The sequence below is a fragment of the Artemia sp. Qi Xiang Cuo genome, chromosome 8 (assembly GCF_049724085.1).
Source record: "Artemia sp. Qi Xiang Cuo chromosome 8, ASM4972408v1, whole genome shotgun sequence".
Lineage (NCBI taxonomy): Eukaryota > Metazoa > Arthropoda > Branchiopoda > Anostraca > Artemiidae > Artemia > Artemia sp. Qi Xiang Cuo.
Window position 1 is genome coordinate 27,255,816 of NC_142801.1, and position 22,213 is coordinate 27,278,028.

At 36.8% G+C, this 22,213-nt stretch overlaps 1 protein-coding gene across 1 annotated transcript in view; it reads right to left on the minus strand.

Moving 5' to 3' along the window:
- Positions 1-22,213, minus strand: part of LOC148949293 (NACHT and WD repeat domain-containing protein 2) — a 293,776-nt gene that overhangs the window by 93,776 nt on the left and 177,787 nt on the right. Inside the window, exons 13-15 of the mRNA XM_089092914.1 lie at positions 19,318-19,562; positions 15,394-15,540; positions 3,362-3,467 (exon numbers count right to left, since the gene is read on the minus strand). Of these exons, the coding sequence (XP_088949040.1) occupies positions 3,362-3,467; positions 15,394-15,540; positions 19,318-19,562 (498 nt within the window). The remainder of the gene's footprint in view (positions 1-3,361; positions 3,468-15,393; positions 15,541-19,317; positions 19,563-22,213) is intronic.

Genomic DNA, 22,213 nt, shown 5'->3' on the forward strand with positions numbered 1-22,213 from the left:
ACTTATATGAAACATCTAACTGACTTGACACTTTCATGGCAAACATTTTCATGTTTAGTTTCTAATAATCAGAATTTAGTAAGGCAGAGCTACAATAAAACCATTAAATGTTCCCATGAAATATATCCTGCTTTTGGCAATTTACTAAAGCGTCTGAGAAACTTAGATCTCAGTCCTAAATAATAGGGTAACTCCATATCTCAATAGACAGTCCTTAGATACATTCCTTTGCTCGAACATATCCATAAACAACAATTAGTAAATAAGACACGTCAAACAACTTTCTTAGATAAATGAGAGGACCTATCTGTGAGACTAAAGTGACTTGGGTGCAAACATAAGACACATCATGCTAATATATGCAATTTACTTCATTTAACTGACTTAATCGTCAATTTGTTTTGCTCACTTGCCCAAGTTTGAGACTATCCAATGATAAAAATTCAGCAAGAAAGTGGTTAAATGAAACTAGTTACTTTTTTTGGTGAGCACATGCCTATTCTGCTGCTATCGAATGTACCACAGTTGAAATAAACAAACAGTATTCAACTTAATTTTGGCCTTTGAAGATTATATAATGCAAGTGCAGGAATATTGTAGCATCTCCAACGCAAGTAACAACTACAGGTCAAATAAAAGAATAGAACTATTTAATACCAAATTTCAAAACATTTCAAATGAAGATATTTTTTCTCAACTAGATTTAGAAGAGATATTTAAACGTGAATGCACTGAAATGACCACCAACATATGTGTAGTAATCAGAACGGCATATTTAAAACAATACAAATTAAAAACTTAGGAAAAAGAATCCTGAGCGAAAGTTCATTGAGGAGAAAATCCATTCAAACGTAAGATATGTAACAAAAGATCGTTTTTCATACTCCAAATTAATACTGGAGAAAAAAACCATATACATATAGGATCTGAACTAAATAAATTTTGTTCAGAAATCTACATTATCAAATCATATGATGATTCATAGATGGTGCCAGATACACCGAATTACCGAAAAAAATAAAAGATAGTTCAAAACCTTACAAATGCTTCAAATTTATCAGCGAAGAGTGAAATGTTGTTCTTAAATATACTGTTGCTCTTATAGTATTAAAATCTACTATTTGTTCCCTATGCATTGTTATTAACTAACAGCGTTTAACTAAACATTAAAAATCACTTTCTTCACCAAGTGTTATATCTTCTAACTAAGTTTTAGATGCTTTTTTCATCACTTTCTTCATTCAAGCTAAATTAACATAGCTTAACCTAAAGCAAAGATGACTTACGCTAATCTGCCTTAAATCAAGATAACTAAGGTTATTGTAGCTTCAATCAAGGCTCAATTTTAATGATAATCGAGCTGTGCAATTATACACGTTCGATCGTGTTCGGGTGTGATTAACCAAATTATAACCACTCAAGTTAATTTAACTTAGCCTAAAAAAGTATATATTTTTAATAGTCCATTCATTATGCAATTGATCTTGACCATAATTGTTCAGCTGTAATAAACCAAGTTATACTAACTTGGGTTAATTTAATCTAACCTAAATCAGAGGTCCATTTTCAATGGCTATTGGTTCATGTAATTTTGCATGATCAACGTGTTACGTTGCAGCTAACCAAATTAATCGTGCGGGAAATGTAAATTTTTTAATTATTTCATAAATTTTGAAGATTAAAATTAATAATTCTTGGATGTGATATCTCATTGTTTATTTGAACTTCTAGGGTAAACTCATTTTTTAGCTTTTCGTAACTAATACTTGTAATTGTTTTTACGATACAATTATATTTCAAGTATTGTAAGTTCTGGGTGATTATTGTTGTAACATCCAAATGTAGGTTCATAGCTGTTCTACAATTATGCTAATTGGCTTCAATAATTAATGTGATCTACCTAAAAATGTGAGATATATCCAATAGCTTTTAGCTTATATTCAAAAATGTATCCACAAAAAAAAGTTACTATTTGTTATTGGTTTTCAATGGATGACTCAATCTAGTTTCCTCTAGGTGGTTCATAATTACTTTGGTCCATTCCGCATCGAAGTTATGTTCATTATATTCACTTTTGAACAAAATTTTAATTGTTTTCTTTTCCATTCTGAATGCGGTAATTGTTATTATATATGTAATATAGTTCTCGTTTCACTCCAATGCTACTCTGATTGCTATTGCTAGTTTTACTATGATGTTTGCTGCTCATATTTTCATATTACACTCTACTTTCTTAATGTTCAATAGTGTCAAATCACAAATTTTTCTTGTAATATTAAGGCGTAGAAATGACATGCTACAAAATCTGTTTCCGAACTAGGATATTAATCAAATACCTTTCGAGATTTATATGGTATCCCATGATTATTACTCGTCACGAGATGTTAAAAAATGTGGTTTTGAGCATTATAGATCTTTTATAATGAGGATTATCTGGTAATGACGCTGGTATCCTTTCCCTCTTGGGCCTGCTGTAATGATAATTCCAGTCTTTAATTACATAAGCTATAGAGTTTAATTTCATCTTTTTTTTAAACTCATTTTTTTAAAAATTAATTAATCATACAGATCGAGAATGTTCATCCAATTCTGTCTTAAATAGTTCTGAGGCCATCCTGTCTCACCCAGTGGAAAGTTTGGATATATATGCGTCTTAATCCACTGCTTATTCAAGTAATCTTTTCAAGATTTGTTTTGTTGAAAGTATTAGTGTGTTTAACCTTAAAACAAACAAAAAATTTCCTTGTGAAGCCCATTTTTGGGAGGCTCCAGCCCCTCAGATTATTTTGTTTTGTTTTAGGCTCTTTTTTTTAAGAAAAAATTCATCTTTTGTAAATCAGAAGCGATTATCTCTTGCCTTTTCTGTTATATGTATTCTATCCTTAGATTTTCTAGTACTCTTGTAGAGTTTTACTACATTGAATACGCATATCTATTTATTCATTACTTTAATCACTGTTAACCGTCATCTTATTGTCTTCATACTAAGTTTCGTTTTACAATTGACGGAGTTTGTCTTGAATAGATCTTATTTAAGGGCCACTTTTTTATTATTCAAGTCAGACATCTATGAAAATTAGGTAATCAGCACTGTAAGTCTGACAAAATTAACCCTATACCTTTCAAAATATTGTTCAGAAATTATGATAGAAAATAAGGTACACATAACATATTTTATAAGAACTTGGTGAACAAAAAAAGAGTAGACTATATTTATGTAATAATGAATATTCTAATTTTATATGTCACAGCAGGCCGAGTGTGATTTGATAGAAGTAATATCACTGTTATCCAACATCCTCAACGGCCACATGCAGCTTGCTGCCCGCGAGTAACTCACGCCAAATAAATGATACTTTACCTTGCGCAAGTTGTAGCGCGATACAATTCCATCCTTTGACTGAAAAACTAGTGGCTGTAAGGGCACCTTTCGATCAGCCTCTCCATCTGCACTTGGAAGATTAAATCTGCAAGATCATTTTTGTTAGGCATTTTCTACACGTCAAACTTAATGGAAAGATGGATGTTCATCAGTCATAGACAAAAGCAAAAACAAAACTAGTATTAGACAGTTTTTTACTTCAACGGTGCTATGCATATTATTTCCTATTTTTTTGCTCTTTTTCCTCGTCATAATCTACTACTACTACTAGTAAAAACACACCGCAGCACCAAACCACCCGAGGCCAACACAGGGCACGCTGCCCTTCCATCCTAATCTATTCAAAGCCTCCCTCTACACGCTCACAGGAAGTTCCCATTTACCTTTAATCTTTCCTTATGCCATCCTCCCACCCCGGCCGTCGACGGACACACACACACACACACACAAAGAGTCAGACACAAACACACACACACACACAAACAGACGCAAACATAGAGAGAGACAAAAAGGCAGACAGACAGATGGGCAGATAAACAAACACAGACACACATACATACACAAACACGCACATATACACAGAGAGAGAGACATGCACCGAAAGACACAACAATTTATAAACAGACAGATACACACAGACAGGAGGACACAGACACACACGCACGCACACACAGACACACACGAACACTCAAACACAGAGAGAGAGAGAGAGAGACTCACACGCATAGAGAGACACAAAGACAAACAGACGGTCAGATAAAAACACACAGAGACACACACACACAGAAACACACACACGGAGGGAAACAAAGATAGACAGAAAGACGGACGAGCATATATACACACACTCACAAACACATAAAGAAAGGCAGATGAGCAAATTTACACACACAGAGACAAAGACACAAAGGCACAGAGAGACACAAGGACCGACAGAGAGATAACCGAACAGAAAAACACACAGAAAGAAACTGACAGACAGACACACACAGAAAAACACAGACACACAAGTACAGAGAGACACAGAGACAGAGATATGGACATATATACACATATAAAGACAGACATACAGACGGATACAAACATATAAAGAAACACACATACGCACGGAAAGATACAAAGACAGAGAGATACACATACAAAAACAAAAATAAGACAGACGGATAGATGCACACACGCAGAGAGACAGACAGCAGAGAGAAGGAGTTTGCTTCCACAGTTCTAAAGGAGGTGAAAATGAAGGCTCATGGGTAAAAGCACATTGAAAGCTTCCCAATTATTGAATCTATTTACTGTCGTCCCAAAACCAACAAAAAATTCCTCGACCCTTCACTCAATATAGGCAAAATGCATTCATTGTATGAAAGTAAGTGTGTGAAAGATGGTAAGTTACCTCTCAAGCAAAACATGTACAGAAAAGTTTTCAATTGTGAATTTAATCTTGCATTTAATGTTCCTAAAACTGACAGATGTGATGTTTTGAAGAAAAAGAGGTGGCTGAAAAAAATGGTACTGAATTATTTGAGGAGGTCAAAAATGGCGTTGAATTATTTGAGGAGGTCAAAACCTGTCATACAAAACATGTGAAAGGAAAACTAGAAAGCAAAGAAGAAAGAGATAAGGATAGGGCTTCGGATAACTGCATGTTTTATTTTGATATAGAAAACGTTTCTTTGCCAAAAGGGTATGTTTCGTCCTTTTTTTTACAAAAGGAAGATCACTTGCTTTAACTTAACTGCTATTCTTAACTTTCACAGACAGACAGGAGAGCTAATCAAGTAAGTTTATTGTTTTTTTTGGTCAGAATGTCTTGCTGGTAGACGTGGAAATGATATTGCCAGTGATCTTTTGTTATCCTTGATAAGGTTTTTACTACTTATCCTGACATCAAAACCTTGGTTACATTATTATGTGTGTCTCAAAATCGTAATCAAATAATAAGCTACATAGTGCAATGCATCTCGAAGAAGCATTCACATGTCCAGGGTATAACGATGAAGCATTCTGACCCTGACCACTCGACGATTCTTGAGGTCGAAGCTGTTCACAGCGTCATTGAGAGGTCTTTGAAGCACACGGAAGTCTTTTCACTACTAGACTTGACAAAAAAGCTTTTGATTATTTGGCCCCTTGACTCGTTTGTCATTGTTCCAATGACGAAGCAGAAGTTTTGATTACGCCAAAACGTCCAAATACTATAAGTATAACTTAGTGTCATTTTCAAAAGTGAAGTTATTACAGTTTAAGCAAGGACTATGCAAAGGGGTTTTCTAAAAAAAACTTCGTTTATGGATGCTACTCCTTCTGTAGCGCTGATTGCACCAGAGGCTAGCCCAAGGAGGCCAATACCCAATGTGTCAGCAGTGAATGTTGTGGAAAGGTTGCTGTCTCCTGTACCTTCAAATATAGTAGCTGATTTGCCAAAAGCAAAAATAAAAGACGTAGAATAGCTTTACAGTTTGATGCCAGCAGTAGATGTGGCATATATATGAAAAGTCTTATTAGAAGTTGTAACAAAGGTGATGTACCTAGTATTTCAACTAAAATTCCAGCCTGTCCCGAAGCAGCCTCTGCCGTTAATGCTCCGAAGGTTAAAGCCAGAAATTGTTAATTGGCGGTATAAAAATTTGTCTATAGTAGTGTAATTTACTTAATTAACGCAAGTTTGCGTCAAATAAACTTGCTGCTAATGCAAGTTTATCGGATTAACCTATTTTGCCCCCCCCCCTAAAAAAATCCTGGATCTACCCCTGTCAAATGAAATACGTTTTGCCGAAAGTTACATTTCTAATTCATGCTGAGCCTATTCCGTTTTGCCATATCTTACCTGTGTTCCGGAATTTTCAGGTGGTTTTGCCGAAACTGATATTCATTCTGTTTTATCTCAAGAAAGGCTCACCTTAGGCCAATAAAAACAAGCACAATGATATAAGCGATTTTTGTTCTTAATTTTGAAACAAAAACTAACGCTCGAGCTATAGCCGATTATGAGATATAAATGTCAAAATTTCAAAAATAAGATTTATCAACCAGCATTCTGTTACCAGAACCATAAGCAAGAAGATGACCCTCGTCATTAACTTTTAGTTTTAGACTTGCATTCTTTTTTATTGATAACAAATCTGGAAATCTCACTCTGGCATATCCACCATCACATATGTTGAATTTTTTCGGTACTCCAAAGAAATTTAATCTCACACTGTCATGACAATGCACACATACATTTCTAATAAGATCCCCATTATTACTTGTTTCATAGTTCAGATATTCATTGTTACGAGCATTCAATGTTACGATAACTCTATCATGTACGCACACTTACTTAAAATAATTCATCTTCACTTTTTAAAATAAGATGTAAATATTTATCCTTCCTGTGCACTATTAATACTCATCGAAAACATACTATAACCTAACTACTGTCAATGACCAGCCACGGAGTACCATGGGGTGCAACCGCATAAGAAAATCCTGGAACTGAGCCTGGAACTGGCAGAACCAGAACTAGAACTGGAACCGGGGCCGGAATAGTTGATCTGGACCTGGAATGATAATAGTGTTGGAAAAGACGGTGCGCTCAGAAGCCTTATGAATTATTCGAGGGAATACTAAGATCATTTTTATACATGCGGGGTTTCCCCACTATGGGCCAGTGTCTGGAAAAATGTCTTGAAAGTTTTATTGAAAAATGTCTTGAAGAAAAGCGCCTTGAAGAAAAAATCTTGAGAAACGTTTTGAAAAAATCTTGAAAAATGTCTTGAAATTGTCTTGAAAAAAATGTCTTGAAGAGAAACGTTTTGAAAAAACATTTTTGAAGAAGAATATCTTCAAAAACGACTTGAAACGTTTTGAAAATGTCTTGAAGAAAAACGTCTTGAAGAAAAAAAAATCTTGAAAAACGTCTTGAAATGTCTCTAAAAATGTCCTGAAGAAACCGTTTTGAAGAATAAAATCTTTGGCTCCTAGTGCAAATTTGATAGGGTAGCATTACAAGGCTTTTTGGAACAAAGAAACTATATGTATCTAAGTTATCAAAGAGGCCTATCTGCAATATCTTAAAAAGAGGTAAGGATATCAACTTGAAACTTTCAGGGCCACTTTTCACTTTTTAAAATAAGCTGTAAGTTTTTATCCTTCCAATGCACTGTTAATACTGATCCAGGGCTGGGACTGGTGGATTCGAACCTATAATGATAATAGGGCTGGAAAACCTGTGTGATCCGAAGCCTTATCAATTTTTAAGGGGGTACTAAGATCATTTTTTTTTTACGTGCGGGGGTTCCCCACTATGGGCCAGTGTCTTGAAAAATGCCTTGAAATGTCTTGAATTTTTTTTTGAAAAATGTCTTTAAGAAAAGCGTCTTGAAGAAAAAAACGTAAAAAAATGTCTTGAAATGTCTTGAAAAATGTCTTTAAAACGTCTTTGAGAAAAATATCGTGAAGAGAAAAGTCTTGAAGAAAAACATCTTGAAAAACGTCTTGAAACGTCTTGAAAAACGTCTTGAAAATGTTTTGACGAAAAACGTCTTGAAGAACAAAATCTTTAAAAACGTCTTGAAATTGTCTTGAAAAACGTCTTGAAAATGTCTTTTAAAATGTCTTGAAGAGAAACGTCTTGAAGAGAAAAATCTTTGGCTCCTAGTGCAAATGAGATAAGGCAGTATTACAAAGTTTTTTTTTAATAATAAGGAGTTTTATTTGCGTTAAACAAATGGAAACATCAACTGCCAGAAGCAAACTTGTTTAGGCTATACACGAAAACAAGTGTCGTTGACCCTCAAAACCCGTTTGGGTATTAGATATTTAAATTGGCAAAAAAAACTAACAGCCGCCTGTGCGCAATAGACCAAATAAACAATAAACCGGTGTTTTGGAGAAAGGTTTATGCCATCCCCGGAGGTATAGTTATTTGACTTTTTGACTATTTTAAACAAGATGGCTATTCCAAAATTTTGATCAGATATCTTTCGAGGGAAGGCAGCTAAAATGGCAATGGGGGGGATAGGTCGCCCTCCGACCACTTTTTAACATCCTTCTCGACAGGCCTTATGCCTCAACATGCTTCAAAATATCCTCCTTAACTTAGCTTGTCTTGTGATATTACAGATACACCTTTTTGATAACAGGATGGGCATAGTATCTTTTTTTTTCAATGGAGATATAATTTACTCACAAAAAAATAAACAAAAAAGCATGAAGCCCAGTAACCTGGGCTTGTATTGCAACTCCAAAAAAAACTTACATCCACTTACATAAGTGCATTCGGGTTCCCATTTCAGAACAAAACAAAAAAAGCATATAAAACATATTAAAAACATAGAACTACTTGAAAAAAAACAACAAAAACAAAAAAAAATTATTAGAATTCATAAACTTGGAGGCAAAGGTGCCTACACTGCTCACGGAAGCCAGACCTTTCAGCAATACCCTTAATAGAAGATGGCGTCGGAGGCCACAGCACCGGAAGAATATGACCAGCAGAGAAAGCAGACCTCACAAAGACTCTAATCAGCCTTCTATACATACCAACCTGTCTCGTTGAATGCCCATGGACATTAGCAGCTGTTTCAAACATATGACGAAGACACATTGGAACAGTATTATTAATAATATCATGCATTAGTTGAAGCTTATAAAATAAGCACAACCCTGAAAATGGTAAAATACAGACTCGCAGATACATATTTCTAACTGAGGCAAGTCTATCGATTCCATAAATAGCACGCAAAGCTGAATTCCGGAGAACACGCAAAGGTTTCAGGTGAACATTAAATGTTCCAGACCAAACAGAACAAACAGAATAACTTTACATTAGGGTTAAAATAACACGCCCCCTCAACATTCCCCCAAGTTTCAACGTGATAACCTTAGCCCTTTAGAACACACCTAGAAGCAAACATCCCCTGTTTTTCTAACAATAAATTGGGCTTGTAAAAAAGGGCAAGTTCACTTAATTTATAATCCTTGTCGAGGGGACCGTGGGGCATTGTTTCTTCGGAAGCATATCCGATATTTTGATCAGTGACGAAGCAATGGAGTCTCTAAAAAGGGAAGGGAGGCTAAAAAGGGAAGGAGGCCGTAAAAACTTTGGAGGGGGCTCATTCGATTAAAGATCTAAATTTCTCGTTCATTTTTTAAGAGTCTAAAGAGATTAAAGGAAAACCAGCACACCAATCCCATGCCTTTTCCAATGCCCCCCAAATGCATCTGATAAAAATTTCCAGATAGCCATTTTGCTCAAAATAGTCCAAAGGCCAAATAACTATGCTTCCGGGATTGAACCCCTCCTCCCAGCTCCCGGGGCAAGGGGTCTAATTAACAGAAATTAAAATATAAGGTTTTTATGGATGGGGCGTTCGTATGAACTTTTATTTTAAATTGAATGTTTTAGTGCCCTTGTTAAGAGTCAAAAGTGGTTGAAGGGTAAGTGGTTGAAGGTTGAGGAGAAAGTCAAACAAATCAAAGCACACTAAATGCAGGAGGGTTTTCAAATGGACACCATAGCAATATCTAAGTACCGGTTAATGGCGTTAAGTTTGAACTTTAAAGGTATGTTGAAAGAGAAACGAAGGGCAGTGCCCTTCCGTGTTTGCCTTTTAGATTCTCTTAATTAGAGATCTTTAAAAGCCAAATTATTCAAAATAGTACGAACATCTAATAGATAAGCCTCTGGGGACCAGGGCCGGATCCAGGATTTGTTTTAGGGGGGAGGGGGGGCAAAAGAGATTGATCCAATGAACTTGCGTTAGGAGCAAGTTTAATTAACGCAAACTTGCGTTAATTAAGTAAATTACACTACTTTCGACCATGTTAGGGGTGCGCCCCCTTGCCCTTCCCCTGGATTCGCCACTACTGGGGATGCCGTGCCCCAACAGCACCCTGGGCAAGGAATTTAGATTATGCCATTTGTTCATTTTTACATGCGGGATTTATCATTAGGAAAGGGGGAATATTTGGTCCCAAAAAGGCTAAAGATAGATCGAAAAGGCGTATCTGCAATATCTTAGGAAGAGGTACGGGTATTAACTTGAAACTTTCAGTGCCACTACTACAACTGCTACTATTGCGGGTGCAAATGAGACTGGACGTGACCGCAACTGTGACTACTTCCAACTGTGACAACTTTCAACTGTGATACCGAAAACTTAAAACTGTGATGCACCTAACACGAAAAGGTCAAGATAACCAAGCATAACAGTTGGCAAACCAAATAAAATGAAAAATCAAAGAGGCACAAGCAAATTATTATGAAAATGAAGTTGACTATCTTTTGGAGTCCAAGCCTTCGCAGTTCTTCAGTAAAGTAAAAAGTCTGACCAGTAAAAGTTCTCAACCAGTTGACTTCATGAAGGAGGAGCCTCTAGAGAAAACTGCGAATGATTTAAATGCCCATTTTGCTTCAATTGTGCAGTCTTACCCCCCTCTTCCACCTGAGGATCCTCCAGTAAATTTGATTGCACCTTCAGATGATAATTTAATTGCTGATATTTCATCGGCAATTATAATCCGTAAACTCTCTTCCTTGAAAAGAATTTCCGCTGCACCTTTTGACATTCCAGCTGCTCTCATTGAAGCATTTGCTGAAGAATTATCCTTTCCCCTTTAGCTAATTTTTAATAATATAGCAAAAACAGGATAGTTTCCAAAGAAACGGAAGAAAGGGTATATTACCCCCATTCCAAAGAAAGGAGCAGCTAATGATTTCTCTGGTGTCCGGCTGATCACAGTTACGTCAGTTTTTAGCAGAATATACGAAAGCTTTGTTGCCGGATGGCTGAAAAATATCTTTTGAAAGTAACTGATCGAATGCAATTTGGTAACATCCCTAAGTGTTCGAAAGTTCATTACCTCGTTAATTTAATTGATTTTATATTAAATCACCTGGATCAACTTGGAAAATAGATAAATTTAATTCCAATTGATTTTAGAAAAGCATTTGACCTTGTTTCCTTGACAAAATCCTTTTAGAAAAAATGGCTGAAAAAATATCCCCAGCTTTATTATTAAAATCATGAAGAGCTTCTTAACAAATAGAGAGCAAACTGTAAAGTATAAAGACCAATTTTCCACTTCTCTTCTAGTTTTTTGTGGAATTCCGCAAAGAACTGTGATCGGGCCGCTGGGCTTCCTCCTCATGATAAATGAAATTGCTGCTGGGCTGGAAGACAGATGAAAATACGTTGACGACTTGTCCTTAACGGAAGTCGTATCTGAGGATTCGAAGAGCAATGCTGGTGGTTTCATCGACCTAGTTACCTCAGAGGCGGCTGAACTAAACATGGTCGTGAATAAAGACAAATGCTCGGTCACGACATTTTCTTTTCTTCGGAATACTCAGCCGTCTTTCGAAACTCCTATCGCTTCTAAGCTAATAAGTCATAAAATAAATTTGCTTGGTGTGATGATTTCTTCTGACCTCTCACGGCGGGAGAATACAAAGACAATTGTAAAAAAAGCTAACGGCGCAATCCAAATACTAAAATCACTGAAAGAATTTCGTGCTCCTAAGGGCAAGCTAAAACTAATATTTTGCACTGTCATCCGGCTGTTAGTTGAATGTGCTTGTCCGGTTTGGCACTTTGCCCTTACCCAGGATGAAACTGATAAAATAGGACGAGTTCAGAAGAGATCACTGCAAATCATTTATGCCGATTCCCCTCTACCTTACTCGTTTTACCTCAAAGAATTTAAACTTGAATCCCTTTCTTCCCACCGAGAAAAATTATGCCAAAGATTTGGCTCTTCCCTCTTCCAACATCCCATCTACCGATCATTCCTTCCCCCACCTTTTGTCTCTATAAGATCTCATCCCCCCAGGAAAGTGGCTGAGAAGGTTCCGAAACTGACCTCAGTCAACTGTAACACCATGTGCTACAGTAAAAGCTTTCTGCCAAGCTTTATGAAATATTACAATGATCTCTAGTGTTTTTATTCTTTAGTTTATTTTATCCTGACAAAGTTTTATCAGACAATTTTATTCTCAATCTCAAGTGTTTTTATTCTTTAGATTATTTATCCTGACGAAGTTTTATCAGACAATTTTATTGTCAACCTCAAGTATTTTTATCCATTAGTTTATTTATTCTGACGAAGTCTTATCAGACAACTTTATTTTGCTATTTATGACTAAGAGACATCATATTTTGGCTTTGCCCATGAGAGCTATGTCTTGTTTTTGAATTAAATGAGTTTGAATTCTAGTTGCCAGTGGAGGATCATTTTAGGAAGTCTATGATCTGGTACACGAAGGCTATATCCAAGGTATCGCCTTCTTCGATGCCTCCCAACAGAGGTAATATCTGGTTGGCATGTGTGAGTACGAATCTGGTCATTGCTGACATGTTTTCTGCAGCTTATCCTTAGAATCCAGCGAAAACACTTATTTTCAAAGATGGTGATAAGTTTCTCCTGTTCCGTGGTTAGCTTAAGGTATTCCATAGAGGAACTCAGAAAAGACAAAACATTGCTTAGGAACAGTCTGAATCTCAGCTTCTGTGAGCATACTGTGAATTTCTAGACTGGTAGAAGACTTTGAATGCTGCATTGGCTAGGGCTATTCTGGCGCGTTATTATTTTTCCGTCACCAGTGGAAGTTACTGTACTGCCTAAATAATTGAAGTCCGTCACCTTTTCGATGTCTCTATCTCCCAGTTGAATTCCCATGGGGAAATGCTTATGGACATAGCTTTAGTCTTTGGAGCGTTGATGTGTAATCCAAAATCTTCAGCTTTCTCTGCGAGTTTGTTTATGAATTCCTGAATTTTTGCCTTTTGGCTTCTATGACCCCAACATCATTTGCAAAATTCAAGTCCTGGAGAAGCTTGCGTTCAATACAGATTCCTTGTCCATTTGTCTTTTTAATGATGAAAATACAGTAAGGATGAAAATACAAGGTGACATAACACAGGCTTGCTTGACGCCAGTCATGACTTTGAAGTAGCACGTGTTGCCATTAGAGATTTTAACACAGCACTCCATCTCTACGTACATGGCAACTATTAGACGGACTAGCTTCTCGAGAATTTCGTAACACCGCAAGACTCTCCACATGGTTTGACGATCCACTGAAACAAGCACTTTCTCGCAGTCCACGAAGAGTATGTACAAGCGTTCTCTCCATTCATCAGATTCCTCAAGCATCATGCCTAGAGTAAAAATAAGGTTGACACAGGATCGTTTTGGCCTCAAACCATGCTGCTCTTCACGCGTGTGGGACCGAAATTCACCTTGGAGTCATCCCAGTATTATGGTTGAGAAAAGCTTCACCGGTACTGAGGATAGATTGATGCCTCGGTAGTTGCCGCATTCTCTTGCAACTCCTTTCATGAAGAGTTTGACCATAATTCCTGTTCTCCATACTTCGGGGAACCTTTCTGTCTGCCAGAGGGGTGATAAGAAGGACAGACAGATGGGCAAGTTTTGGCTCAGGCCTTACTTGATCATTCCCACTAAAATGTGGTCTGTACCGGGAATCGTCCCATTTTTCAGTTTTTTAGCTGATGAGAGTAACTTGTTGGCTGTCGGTTTGTCGTCACTGATGCTGAGATTGAAAATTGGCTGGTCTAGTATATCAGGTGGAACTACAAGTGCAGGGTAATTTAATAGATTCAAAATAACTAGCACATCCTTCCTTTTGTTCTTCCACGTCTATATGGAACTTTTCTCCTTCATTCTTTACTTGGTATTCATATAAAAGTGACTTGTATACGATTTTTTTGGTAAGGCCATACACGATTCGTATGTTTCTACGGCTTGCTTCTTATTCAGACTGCCTAGCTTTTTCATTCATATATTTCCGTCCCTTGGGCCTGGTACTTTTCTTTAATTTTTTTATCAGCTTCTTTGCGCGTCAAGCTCTTGGTCGTCGTTAATTGAACATTTTCCACAAGAGAGTTGTGTTTAATTTTCTTGCGATTTGCTATGAAATCCCAGGTTTTCGTGGATTTCCAATGTTGCTTAACTGGTTTTCTAGGCCTGAGAGTTTATTCGGCCACATCTGTATATTTTTTGCCAATCGTCTCTCAGGCTTCCTCGACATCTTCTTGGAGGTCATCAAGGGCTTCAAATTTACTGGACAGTTTCATACCAAACGCAAATCAGACTTCCTCGTCACATAGCTTGTCTACGTCAGAACTTCTGAGCATGTGCGTCTTTTGTTTCCGATTATTTGACTTCTGTTTCAGTTTCAATGTTGTGACTACCAGTTCGTGATCTGGACCCACATCGGCAGTTCTGAAAGTTTGAACGTCTTTTAAGCTCATCCGCCATCCCTGGCAAATCAGGAACTGTTGATTTGATTTTTAGTGGTTCTATCTGATGATGCCCAAAAGTATTTATGGATTTTTTATGTTGAAAGAGCGTACCGCCAATTAGTAAATCGTTCCCCATGGCAAAACCGACAAGTTGAGCATCATTTTGTGTATGCTACCAAGTCCGTGATGTTCTATCCTTTCCTGGCAGTAATATCTGTCTTGACCGGCTTTTCCATTAAGGTTCCCTGCAACGCAGGGGACGTCGTGGATGACGACCGAATCGATCAGTGATTGAATTTTATAGCAGAACTCACCCTTAATGATGTCGTCTGCATCATCTGTGGGTGCATAGCACACTATAAACGCCAATTTAGCGTATTTTGCATCCAAAATTTGTTCATTGATCATTTTCCATGGGCATAGGGCGTATATATGTTTGGACCTAATATTGATGCAACTCTGGCAAAATTACTCTTACCTTATCCGCTGTATAGTACTTTAAACATCGTGTGGCTGGCTCTGATTTTTTTTTTTCTCACAGCAGTTAAAACTATAAGAAGAATTATGTGAAAATAGAAGAAAAATCTTGAGATTTCGGAAGTGGGGGGCGGGACCAGAAGGCCTACCCTCTCCTTATATGGCAGGCCCTACGGTTGCATACATAGAAATAAAAGTTAAGCCTATTTTAAGATGAGACATCTGCTGGAGATATTCCAATAACTTCGTCTAAGTTATGAATGAAGATCCCAACTACACTACCTCATAATCTGCATTTCCGTATACTTGAAGGGTTTAGGTTTTCCACCACCCCAAACACCAAGAAAATATTCGGCAATCATTGAATGGAAATAGATTGATTGATCTTCTTCACTAAAATATCGTTCCAGAGCTGTTTCCCGGAATTGCCTGAAATAAAAACATAATTAAAGCATCTGAACTGTTACGAGACTATTTTGCCTGTACTCGTTTGTTACGAGACTCATAGAAACTATTTCATTCTATGAGTAGAAAGGAGTAGGATGAAGAAAGAAATTCTAGGTAACAGTTCATTACGTTTAAATCCAATTAGTCGCCAAGTTGAATCGCTATCAGATGAAATTCAAAAATTCTTGCCACAATGTTGTATATTTTAAGAGAAGAAATAAAAAACAAAATTATATTATGTAAGTAAAAATCGATTGTCTAGGTTTTAGACGTAAAACCTGTCTTCAGCCATGTGTATTAATTGCATAAATTTGAACTTAATTTCAGAACCGAAGTGAATTTACACCGATCTAAATAAAATCTTGGAAAAATCAAGTGTCCCAAGATCAAACAATTTTTTGAAAGATACTAGTAGGAAATAGTGTACTAGAATCATTCCGTAGTATCAGAGGGAGCACTTCTGTAAGTAAAGAACATTGTGGCTTCAATGTATTATTTATGGTTTTTTTTCACGTTTCTTAAGGAAAGCACAGACCTCTGGCTAGACTGATGTACAAAACTACGTACAATTCTTATCTGATGCTAGAAATGATAGGTTTCGCATGTCCTTGAGTCAGAGCCAAAAGGTGTGATTTGATGTAAAGTTTCACAGTCTATGCCAAAGAGGTTTCTAGGATGATTTTCCCCTCCCAGAAAATTACCCTCGGGCAATTCCCCTAAAAAAATCTCACACGAACAATTCCCCCCGCAGACAATCACCCCCTAAAAATTCCTTCCATATGTAAAATTGAAAAGCCAAAGGGAGCATATGACAAAGAAATAAGAATAAAGAAAGAAAGGATTTTGTAAAATTCTTCCTATATTCAAAAACATAGGTAGAATTTGCGGTACAAAATATTTTACAGTATTTATTCTTATGCTATTATTTCCTTTAATTCAATTTTTCGCGATTTAGGGGGGTTGAATTATCATTATAGAGAAAGATAAGGAGTAAAAAATGAAATGGAAATATAGTGGCAACTGCAAAGGGGTTACCCTATGATGAAGGCTAGGAGTGAAAAGTACGAGTAATTACTTCCCGTGGATTTGGTTTGGCACCGAAATTTATTTTACGTGATACCAGTTCACCCCTTACTATCGAGAACGCGTCCCCTAGGGGCATATTAAAGAGTTTTCACCGTCTGAAGTACCTTTAAGGTTTTTTTTATTTTTAATTTAACTTATATAGTATGGAATCAAACCGCAAGTCAGGACCAGGAAAATTTAAGATGGAGAAAATCCCTTATTTCAAATATGCATGCAAATTCTTTTGTTTAACCTTTATCTTGCCCTGCAATGATAACTCAAACCCAAGTCCCCAAAAACACACACACGCAAAATTAAAAACATAAAAATGAATCCTGTAGGATATTTTAGACCCTATATTCTGCCTGTATTTTGGAATATGGGTAGAATATCCTAGAATCCATTCCTTCCCTCATTTTTCATTCGACTACTCAATTTTATGTGTGGAGGGGGAACTTTTTAGAGGCTAAATATAGGGGGATTTTTTGCGAAAAGTTGTCTGACAGAAGGTATTTCTGAAAGCAACTTTCCTTGGGGGTAATTTGTCTGGGGAATCATTAGTGGAGAATTTCCCAGGTGGTAATTTTATGCATGGAAAGGGGGAAATTTTCCGCGGAAGAAATTTTCCGCGGGGAATTTTCAAAGGAGATTTTTCATGGTAGGAATTTTCCAGGGGCTATCCACTGGTAACCGTCAAAGAGGTAACCCTCTGCATTTCTGCTTTCGAGTGGAAAACTCTACTCAACCAAGGAAGCAGGTAGAAGTTTAAAACTAAATTAAGATTAAAAAGTAAAAATGCTAAGATCTACAACGGTTCCCTAACCCCATAGTCATCCTGTTCTATTTGAATAATAAACTGTACAGTCTAGAAACACAATAAAAAGAACATTTTGCCCCGAGTCTGTGAGTGTTGTCAAATTATTTTAGAAGTGATTTTTGTTCTGAATTTTGGCTATGTTTACTTATGTTTTTTTTTTTTTTTTTTTTTTTTTTAATTTATTGAGGCAAAGGAATGACATTATATGTGGCTTCTAAACCTTAACATCTATCTCGTTTCAAAATAATTTAGAGCTTATCCTTTGCTCCTTTCTTAACGGTGATATTAGATAGTTGGTAACGGTAAGAAAATCAAATTTTGAACTAAGAGAAACAGCTTTTTATGCAAAACTTTGTTAACGAGATGCACCATTTTAAAAGCTCCGAGAATTTGACAAGTTCATTGATACGGTGTATTTCAAGAGGGAAAAAATCAAGATAATCCCTCTGTGCAAATTAAACTAAGCTCTGATTTGGTACTAGACTGGATCTGGAGCACAGAGAGGACCCGCAAACTTCTCTCATCATCTCCCCCAGCCTACCAAGCTGCCATCATAAATGTAGGCATGTTGCACCTTGTTTGAAACAAAATGGCATAACAGTTTTTAGTTTTCATTTTTGAAGGCGCAAAGGCAGTCGTTGTACTGCCAACTACTATACTGCTAAAACATAGGGCCTTTTAACAGGATTTTCATCCTGCCGCACAAAAGTTTTCATCTTGTATGGTTGGAGGACCACAATGGATCTGTGGTCTCTCTAACACTCCGTCCCTCAACCCTGTCACTAGCCTTTTAGTAAAAGTCTAGGTATATGTAACATTGTTTGAGCCAGAATCACACTAGGACGTTAGATTAGAATTATTGGAGGCACAAAGCTGAAGAGTTATCCCTGATACTTCCTACGTTTCCCCATCTGTCGAACAAATTTTTTGCCGAAAAGTAGGTGTGACATGCTTTGTTTGAAGCAGAATCAGGCAAAGATTTCCAATCTAGTTCATTCGAAGCAAAATAAGGGCCGCGACCCCCCTAACTTCCACCTTGCCCTTCTACTGCCGACTTTTTAGCACAAAGATGAAGATATTGCTTCTTATTCGAAACAAAAACGCATAAGAGTTTTCAGTTTGCATGATTGGAGGGCCGATTTAGATACGTGGCCTCTAAGTTCCACGTCCTTCATAACCCCACCTCAACTTTTCCAGTAGGACTTACGCATGTATTTTAAATACAAGTCACGAAGTATGTCTGTGCCTCTTCAATAGCCACCCATCTCTATCTCTGCTAAATTTTTTCGAGAAGGACAGGCAAGCTGAATCTTTCCTTGGCCGACATAAGCTCAGATTGTGGTCCTTCCACCATCCCCCTGCATCTTCTTCTGTCATTATAAGCAGAAGGGTAGGCATGTTGTAGTTTGTTTGAACCAAAATCGCGCAATGATTATTATCAATTAGTATGATAGGAGAAACAAAGAGGTGCCCACGCTCCTCTCGTACCACCAACTTTTTAGTAGAGAGGTTGTTGTTTTGTCAACCTAAATAATAGAGGTCTATTTGAATGGGGACAGAAAGTAAACACGTCCAACAACACCCTATGTCCCTACTTTTTTTTTCAGTAAAGCAGTCATTTTACACATTATTAGAAGTAAAACCACGCAAGAAAATTAAACTACTTTACGGAATGCACAAAGTAGGCAAATGACCCTACAACATCCCTCGTCCTCTTGTCTTTTTCAGCCTCGGTATGGACTGTAATGAAAGTCTTAATATACAAATAAAATTGTAAAATGTTTATAGGTAAGATATCGAATTTATTCTTCAGGGCTATTGTCATATGGGAACAGTACAAACATCAATGGAGAGGAGCAGTATTAACGCGTTCAGACCTGTGATACCAATTTTGGACAGATACGCCATCTGCTTCTCGTTCACTTAAGTAATTTGGCAGATCATTCTTTATTCTAGTCCAAAGAAGCGGTGGAATTCGTCTGACCGGTGGCATGTGATATTGATATACATCATCTAAAACAATATCGTCTAATGAAATGAGATCCTCAAGCTCAGTTTCTGATAAGCCACTCTTCGAGGCTGTTATGTACGCAAGTGCATGAAAGACCAATTGACGTCCATGCTGAAAAATAATAATAATAAAAAGATAACGTCCGTGCTCAATTTATAGGATTCTAGTCAAAACAGATTAGTGCGCAGCCCATCTAAACTATTAAGTTCTTCAACTTCTATTTGCTCTGATTTGATTTTTAAATGCACAATTAATTAAAAAAAAAAATTTCAACAAAATAAGTTTTTCAAAGAAAAGTAAAGAACTTCATTAAACAAAAAATGAGCAAAAGTAAAATTTAATAATCTACCAAGCTCGAAACTACCACAAATCAGCATCGATAAATAAATGAAACCCAAAACGAACAGAAATTACAATAAATAACCGAGTCAAGCTCAAAACGAGCAGAAATTAACATAAGTTGGGCGTAAAACCCCTATGCCTTCCCAAGGCCAGAACAAAATTTGCACTTAAATGAAAAAAATATAAATTTTTTTACTTTTCTAACTTTAATAAATCAAATAATTTTAACATTTTGATTACTAAATATCAGTATATGTATACTAAACTGACAATGCACATTCATTTGTATTTTTTCAGTAAAGTGCAAATTTTGTTCTGGCCTTGACAAGGCATAGGGGTTTTGTGCCCAACTTATATTAATTTCTGCTCGTTTTGATTTTGACTCTGTTATTTATTGTAATTCTGTTTGTTTTGGGTTTCATTTATTTATCGATGCTGATTTGTGGTAGTTTCGAGCTTGGTAGATTATTTGATTTTATTTTTGCTCATTTTTTGTTTAATGGAGTTCTTTACTTTTCTTTGAAGAACTTATTTTGTGGAAAAAGTTTTCGTAATTAATTTCTGTTCGTTTTATATTGACATAGTCTTTTCAGGAAAAAGAAAATATACTTGAAATCTTTTCGTTTTTTAGGAATTTATAGTTTGTCCTGCTATTTATATGCTAGAGAAAAATTTTCAGCAATTTTTAAAAACATACACCCTTTTAAAAATCTGGACACAAATAGTACTGTTTAACTTAGTTTCATACCTCCTTTAGTTGACCTGAAATGGAAAACTTGATACCATTCCCAAAATAATCTGTTCACTTTCTTTTATAGCTTGGATACACTTACACTATTTTGATTTGGTTAAATTTTAAGAGCAGAAGTAGCCTCGAAAGTTTGAACATAACACCCTCAGTCGTTCTTGGGATACTGCTGAGATTCCTTATTGGGAATTAGCATTCTCATATTGCATTTTGATTTAATCTTAAGGCAACACTTAGTTTTTAAACATAATGGGCAAATGGGAGGGTGGGAGTGGAAGGAGGATTGGTTGCCCTCCAACCACTTTCGACTATGAAAAAGGGCATCAGCCCTTTCTAATTTCAATCGAATGAGCCCCTTTCGAAGTTTCCACGAAAACTCCTTCGATACGAAGTGCCCTGGTTTAAACAACAACAACAACAAAAAATATTACTAATCACTTTCAACTATTAAAAAGGGCAGTAGCACTTTGAATTTCAAATGGAATGAGCCCTTTTCTGAAGTTTCTACGACAACGCCTTCTATAAAACCTTATATGCCCTCAGGGCATAACTTGAACCCCTAGCCCATAGGGCTCTGGGGGAGTATCTTCCTCAAAAACATATTTTCTATCTATAAATCAACTATACTGAACAAACTGGCTATCTCAAATTTTTATTGGATGTGTGTGGGGGGATTATAGGCCGGGGGGGGGGGGGCTAGTTGTATTAAAAAGGGAACTGGCCCTTTGAATTTCCAATCGAATGAGCTCTTTTTGAAGTTTCTACAACAACACCTTCTATAAAAACACTATATGCCCCCTGGGCATAAATTAAAACACTTGCCCTGAGGGTTGTGGGGGAGTATCCTTCTTAAAAATATATTTTCTATCTGGAAATCAACTACGCTGAACAAAATGGCTATCTCAAAATTTTTATTGGATGTGTTTGGGGGGATGATGGGCGTGGGGGGGGGGCTAGTTGCCCTCCAATCACTTTCGACAATCATAAAGGGCACTAGCCCTTTGAATTTACAATCGAATTAGCCTTTTTTTAAGCTTCTACGACAACGCCTTCTATAAAAACCTTATATTCCCCAGGGCATAACTTAAAACCCTTGCCCTGAGGGTTGTGGGAGAGTGTCCTTCTCAAAAACATATTTTCTATGTGGAAATTAACTAGCCTACGCTAAACAAAAAGGTTATCTCTAAATTTTGATTGGATGTGTTTGGGTGAATGATGGACGTGGGGGGGGGCTAGTTGCCCTCAAATCACTTTCGCCTATTAAAAAAGGCACTAGCCCTTTGAATTTCCAATTAAATGAGCCCCCTTTGAAGTTTCTATGACAACGCCTTCTAAAAAAAAATTATAAACCCTAGGACATAACTTAAAACCCTTACCGTGAGGGTTGTTGGGGAGTGTCTTCCTCAAAAACATATTTTCTATGTGGAAAGCAATTACGATGAACATAATAGCTATCTCAAAATTTTGACTGGATGTGTTTGCGGGAATGATGGGCGTGGGGGAGGGGTTAGTTCCCCTCCAATCACTTTCGACTATTAAGAAGGGAACTACCCTTTTGATTTTCCAATCGAATGAGTTTTGAAGTTTCTACGACAACATCTTCTTATAAAAACCTTATATGCCCTCAGGGCATAACTTAAAACCCTTGCCCTGAGGGTAGTGGGGGAGTGTC